The sequence below is a fragment of the Vipera berus genome, assembly GCF_964194415.1.
Source record: "Vipera berus genome assembly, chromosome: Z".
Lineage (NCBI taxonomy): Eukaryota > Metazoa > Chordata > Lepidosauria > Squamata > Viperidae > Vipera > Vipera berus.
In genome coordinates this window covers 91,924,650-91,931,398 of record NC_138205.1, presented here as the reverse complement: position 1 = coordinate 91,931,398, position 6,749 = coordinate 91,924,650, and the positions used below count along the sequence as shown (strand labels likewise).

Genomic DNA, 6,749 nt, shown 5'->3' with positions numbered 1-6,749 from the left:
CTATCACCGATTGACCGGCTCTTCCAAGTCCTGGGTGACCGTGCCAACTTTCTCACTTCCTCCATGGGGGCCAGAAGAAAAATGATATGAATGTACAGTGAGGCGGTGACCACGTGAGGGCGGCAGCCAATGGTTGCTGCGGCTGCCAAAGTTGCCCGGTTCCTTCCTGGTGATGGATCACCCTGGCTGTGGCATTTAAATTCTGAGCGCCCCTTCATCAAGGTGACGCGCAGACACCGCCGCCGCCGCCTCCCTCCCACCCACTCTCTTCTCAGCCAGCGTGTTGGGCTTGGAGAGCTGGGCCGGCGAGCCAGTGTGCGCCCAAGCGCTCAGCCTGGAGCAGCAGCCGCGGGAACAACAGCAGTGAGAATAGAAAGCACTGAGCCGCCGCCGGAGGGGGCTGCTCCAGCGTGGATTGAAGGACCCAGAGCCTGCAGGTAGGCAAATGCGCTCGCCATCAAATCGGTTGCCGCTTCTCCGGCACCCTGTCCCACGTGCGGAACAGGGAGAAGGCTAATATCCGGACAAGGGGCAACCGAGGGTCCTTCCTCCCTCGCTCGGGACGGTGTCCGAACCTGGGGCGAAACCAACAAGAGTTAATGGCTCTTAGTCCAACCTCCCGCGGCTATTTGCATGGAAATAAGACGCAACGCCATTGTTGTTGTTGCCGCGGACGCGGTCTCTGGATACCCAAGAAGGGCGGTGACTGTGGGAAGAACGTGACTGAATTGAAGTCAGGGCTCTGGGCCGAGGCTGCGGGTTTCTCCTGGTGCTTGTTTGGTGCGGAAAGGAAGCGCTTACAAAGGCTGCCATTGGCAGCGGTTTTCCATTCCGCCCAGTTCAGCAGCTGAAGAGGCAGAGCGCCTGTGCAAACACTCGGCCTCCTCCCTCCCTCCCTCCCTCCCTCCCAGTACTCGACCTCTCTCCCTCTGCCAATCACGCGCGGTCTCGCCTGCCTCTTCCTTCCCTCCTTTCCCCTCCCCATTGGCTACAGACCCGGTTTGAAAACACCAGACAGGGCAGGATGTTCTGTGAAATACCAACACTGAATAACTATGTCCCGTGATTAAAAGGAAGGCGACCGAGGAAAAGGGCTGAGAAGGCGACAAGGGTCCGGGAGTGATTCCCATTTAAGCTGCTGTGCATCTTTCCTGGTGGCAAAAAGACGAGGGAAAGCAAAACGATGACGGCCCTCTCTTTGACTTCTCTTTCCCACCCAACCACTTACTTCTTGAAAGGTGCCATTAAAGTCACCGAATTTTCTCTGAGTTTAGAACTGGGCCTAAGTGCTCAGCTATTTACTAAGTGCTTTGATAGGTCTTTTCTTGTTTTGAAGAAAGAAGTTCGCACAGAGACTTCATATTATACAGAAAGGAAGGAAATTAAGTGATAAAACAAGCAGAAAACTTTTGCTTCAAAGAGGCCAGCCCAAAGCATTAATGTTTATGCATGCCTCTTTTCTAACTTCTGATAAGGATATGGACAATTTACATTTATTAACAACTTACCGTTGTGCCAGTTCTAAACAGTTAACTAGTTAGTATCATTTCACTCACATACCAAATTCCGTCCTAGACATTGTTTAATTAGACTGCAATTTTCTTTCCTAACAAGCTACAGTGCTATGTTAGCTCTTCTGATAACTTGATGTTCCCATTTTGATAATTATGAAAGTTAGGACCCAGGAGACATTGCTCAAAATGTGAAGCCTACGCTAAAGTCTAGCTATGAGCGATATAAAGACACACTTAATGTTTTTAGAACAAGGTCTCTGGCATTTTCTACACAGAATTAAATTCTGATTTGCAGCTCCAGCCACTTAAAAAACAACAACAACCACCCTCCCCTTTGATTGGAGGTTTATTGTCTGCAGAGTCTACACTCAGATTTCTTTCTTTTAGGAACAGAAGAATAAAGAAAGTATCACTTTGCCACTTTAGAGTTTAGCAAACCATTTTCATAATTTGCAATAACACTCATAGACCAATTTTCAAGACTTGGAAGCATATTCATTGGGTAATAATAGAAATATTAACCAGATCGGTAAAGTTAGCACATTGTTGTTTACATCGTAGCTAAAAGGAAGGAATGTAGGTATACACAGATTTTATCTCCCCCCCCCCCTAGAAAAACACAACCCCTGCTAAGTGACTTTGAAAATAAAAATAGACTGTTTACTGTTTTCTGTCAGTCCACTTAACTGTTGGAACAATTTTATTCTTGGCCCGATTTTATATCTATCCATTCTCCCTCCCTCCCTCCCTCCCTCTCCCCTCCCCCTTTCTCCTGCTTGCTGCTTTCTCCTCCATTGTTCCAAAGAGCTTTCCCCCTTTGTCAGACTCCCTTTGCCCCAGAGCTGTGCATTCTGAGGCCAACACAACCGCCTCCCCCCCGCCCCCCCCCCCACGTCCGCTTGCTAGAATGCAGAATGGGGCGAGTTTGGAGGGGATGAAAAAGAGAAAGGAATCGGCTTGTTCCTTGCTGGGATGCAGCTAGCAAGGTTTCCAACTTGACTCTCGAACACACGACTTCGCTTCAAACTTTCACCTCTCGGGACTTTTCCAAGACCCGATCCTTTTTCTTCCTCCGCCTCCCCCCCCCCCCGGCCGCCGCTTTGTCCCTACAATCCCCTTTTTTCCGAGGCTGTTTTCGGTCTTCCGAAGAAGCAAAGCCGTTTTGTTGCGTTTATCAGTTAGTTAAGACACTCAAGAATTTCCCCGAAAACCTTTACATTCCGGAATCATTGTTAGGATTTCTCTCCCCCCCCCTCTCTCTCCCCCCCCCCACTTTTTGTGTGTGAGAACTATATGTCTCAGCATAGTTCTGGTCTCAAGGGAAAATCTGCTTAGGATCTGGAGGCAATTGATTTGTGTCGAAAGCTTCTTTGTCCGTAGAATAGGAGGCTCCCCACACTAACCTGCTGGTTCGCCTATAAAGTAAAAAACGCCTATAAACTAAAAAAAAAGATGCTTCTTCAAAGAAAACGTTCTTCCCCGAAAGAGCGATCTTCGATCTTCGTGCTAAGCGAAGAAGGGAGGGGGGGGAGGAAAAGAAAGGGGGAATCCCTGCTGCACCTGAAGCTTAGCCAAGCAGTTGTTTTAACAGAGCAATAAAAATGAATTATGACTAGCCGCTTCCAAGCTTAATGGTTTTAGACGGGGATCCCCTACCCCAGCAAATACGTAAGAGGATTTTTATTTGTGCATGTGTTCCTGCAATTGATCTCTTTGACGACATTCTCATTCACAAAAAGCGTTTGATTTATGAGGTTAGGAAGAATTGCACCCAGTCCTTCCAGCTATTACCCACGCGGTTATGCGCCACCCCACATAAATGTGTTGCAAAACAGGGAAGCAATCTGCCATCAAAATAGACGCAGCCGGAGCAGAAGGACTGGCAAATGCGACCTTGTAAAGCCTGAATCATTTTTTTTCCTCTCCATATGTCTGTACCTACATAAACGCACATACACCTTCTTCTTACCAAGAGAAGGGGAGAAAGAGATAGATTCATACATTCGCACACACACCAAGAAAACAAACCTCATCTGCTAACACAGGCTGTTTGCTAGCTTGTAGGACACAAAAGAAAGCATATCAACCTGTATGAATGAATTAAATTAAACTGTATTAGAGGATGGACACACACACACAAACATACACACACATACGCACACGCACCACCAGCAGCAGCACCTTCAATTAACAGCACTTTTAGATAGATCTCTTCAATTTTTATGTGCTTTGGGGGGATAGCTAAAAGGTCTTCTGAAATGTATACTTGTTAACCTAGTTTTGGTGAGACTGCCTTTTTCTCTACTTTCAGCGTGAGCTTTTGTCCTTTAAACCCATTTTTTTAAAATCCATAATTTATATGCCTTGCACAGTTAATAATAACTAGCTTTTACCAAATGGCTTGTCTGATTTCCTCTCTTTTGTAGATTTCTTTTCTTGGGACCTTTGGAAGTCTGGGACGGAAATCCATCAGAAGTGTACATTTCTTGGTTCCCCGCACCAACATTTCTTTCCAAGACATGGTTGGCAGAAAGAATAAACACAGTGACTAATATAAATATACATTTTTATCTGTCTGCATAACTGCAGCAATCCTCCTGAGGAACACTTTTTTTTCTTTTTCTTTTGCAGAATATTCTCTTTCATATATATATGCGTGCCAGAGGAGACAAACTCAGTGTTTTTAATAGTTTTTAATAGCACTAAAGCAGTATTTTTTTGTATTTTTAATTCTAATATATGGTATGTATTAAATGGAGGAAATGTTTATTTTTAATAAGGGTCAAAGATATTCTAAGTTATGGGAAGAATTGTAGCACTGCATTTTGAGGGGATGGGGAAGAAAGGGAAGTAAAGGATTTCAGTAGCTTTCTTCCAATAAGTTTTTCTCAAGAGAAAAAAGAAAAGAGGTCTGTAACCAAATTTCTTGGCTTTATTTCAGACCCAAGGAGGGGGGGGGGAGGGCAACTCCTTGTGCTACATATGAAGAGAGAGAGAAAGAGAGAGAGAAAGGTGCTTGTAGTAAACAAGAATTTATTCTACCAAAAATACTTATGACAATGCACCTTAATGTAATACAAAAATAAAAAGAAAGTGAAGATACAAATTTTATATGATCACTTTCTTACAGGCCATATATATTGCTTTCATAGAAGGAGCTAGAATGTGGCTAAATGCCATAGGGAAAGTACTGTAATTCCCCCACATATCATCAGATAGGATAACCGAAAATGCTAACAGACAAAGAGAAAGAAATCAGATCAAAGGGGGAAGGGAAATAAAAATTAAGGAGAGAGAGAGAGGGGGGGACAAAAAGAAGAAGAAGAAGGTATAACCCTCGGTGCATGAAGAAGACCTGTGCTTTCTCAGTAATTCAGGTGCTGCAAGTCAATTGTGGTGAGCGTATCTGAGAAAAAGTCAAAGCTGTCGGTTGAAATATCTACAGGACTGTCGAGGGATCCTGGCAGACTGGGGGAGACAGCAGCGTCAGAAAGCTGTAGGCAAGAATCTGCAGAGAAAACGCTGAAGTCCTGCAAAGAAGGGACTTCCAGGGCCTCCGGACTGCCATTGTTCAGGGCAGCTGCACAGTTCTGGCCCATTGTTGAGAGGCAATTGGGAACAGTGGGTGACTGGTGCTGAAAATGTTTGAGATTTTTCTCATTGCTGGTTAAAGGCGAGACTGGAAAAGTTTGGGACTCTCCATTGTGGATGCTTGGAGGCGCCTGCGGCTGAGGCAGGACATTCTGTTGAAAAGCGTAGCTTTCCCTGTCCAAAAGAGCACCCGAGACTTCGTTGAGGGCTTGCTCAAAAAGAGATTTTTCCTCCTCTTCCTCCTCTTCCTCCTCGTCCTCCTCTTCTTCGGCTTTTTCGGGGTCCTCCAAGCCTTTGCATTTCCCTTCGCTGCTCTGATTCTCCTTGCACTGGGTCTGCCTCTTGTGCTTCATCCGCCTGTTTTGAAACCAAACTTTGACTTGCCTCTCCGTCAGATCTAGGAGAGCTGCGATCTCCACCCTCCTGGGTCTACAGAGGTACTTGTTGAAATGAAATTCCTTCTCCAGCTCCAAAAGCTGAGTGTTGGTATAGGCTGTTCTCAGTCTTCTGGAGCCCCCACTGCCATTTTCGGAGATCTCCAGAGATTCTGTTGAGGAAGAAAACAACCGTGGTTAGAAAGATGCGTGCCATGGAGGGGGTGAAAGGCGGAGGATTTGCCCCAGCTGGTTCTTTTGAGGACACTCGAAAAAACAGTGTGGTACTGGTGACTGGAAATCTCTGCCTTTCACTCCCCTTCTCTCCAGAGCGTAAAAACATCTCAGCTGCAACAAAATGGCCGCCCGAGAATGCAGCAAAGCCATTGTGTTGCCCCCTTGCGCGCCCGCTCTTCGGGACCCCTTTTCCCCTCAGCTCAAGGAACTGCTTCGTCTCCATCTCCCAAACGGTCCCCTAGCCGAACAAACTTTGATATTAGTCATACCACAAATTATAATTAATGCATCAGCTGCTTAGCTGAGCAAGAGTAATCTATCACTCTTCATTACTGTCAAGGATCCCAACTCTAGGACAGCGAGACAAGAGGAGGTCACCTCCAACTCAAATAAATCATCCCACGCTAAACAAGTTAGGGGGAAAGAAACTTTGCTTGGGGTGGGGGCGAAAGAGGGTTGGTGTCTGATGCTTTTGCCTGTGGATCCCACCACCAGCTTCCTTCCTCAGGGTTCAGTGCCTGAGCTAGGAAGGCAACGCTCCAACAGAGAGGCGAAGGCAGTGGGGAGGGTGGGAGAGAACAAACAAATCGTGGGGAAGCCTTGGGAAGCGGAATGGTGCAGCAAAGTCTTTCAACTGACCTTTGTGGCTCAGGCAAGCTGGTCCAAGGGCGGAGGCCGAAGCAGGCGGCGGCAGGGTGGTTTTCTTGGACGCCTTTTTCTCTTTCATCCAGGGGTACTCCGGAGGCTGGAGGGCGCCGGCTGGCACTGGGCTGCCGCTGTTGCCATTGGGGCTGTGCTTGGGGCGGCTGCCGCTGCTGTGGCGAGGGTGGCTGCCCGGTTTCAGGCTGGGGATGGTCTGCTCAAAAGGAGGAGGAATCAGTGTCGAGTGTGAAAGCGTCGAGTTCTTGATTGATGAACTTTGAAATGTATCACCGACAGGGGGAAAAGATGTCAGGCACTCAGCGAGCGATGGCTGACTATTGATAAAGCCAATCTCTCGCTCAAATTCGAAATTCATGGCCTTCAACTCGCA

At 46.9% G+C, this 6,749-nt stretch overlaps 1 protein-coding gene across 1 annotated transcript; it reads right to left on the bottom strand.

Moving 5' to 3' along the window:
• Positions 1-4,744: 4,744 nt before the first annotated feature.
• HOXA2 (homeobox A2) lies at positions 4,745-6,749 on the bottom strand. The gene is made up of 2 exons (XM_081343298.1): positions 6,356-6,749; positions 4,745-5,652 (listed from the first exon to the last, which is right to left on the bottom strand). Exons 1-2 carry the CDS (start codon positions 6,732-6,734, stop codon positions 4,880-4,882), a joined length of 1,152 nt encoding a protein of 383 aa, XP_081199424.1. The 5' UTR covers positions 6,735-6,749; the 3' UTR covers positions 4,745-4,879.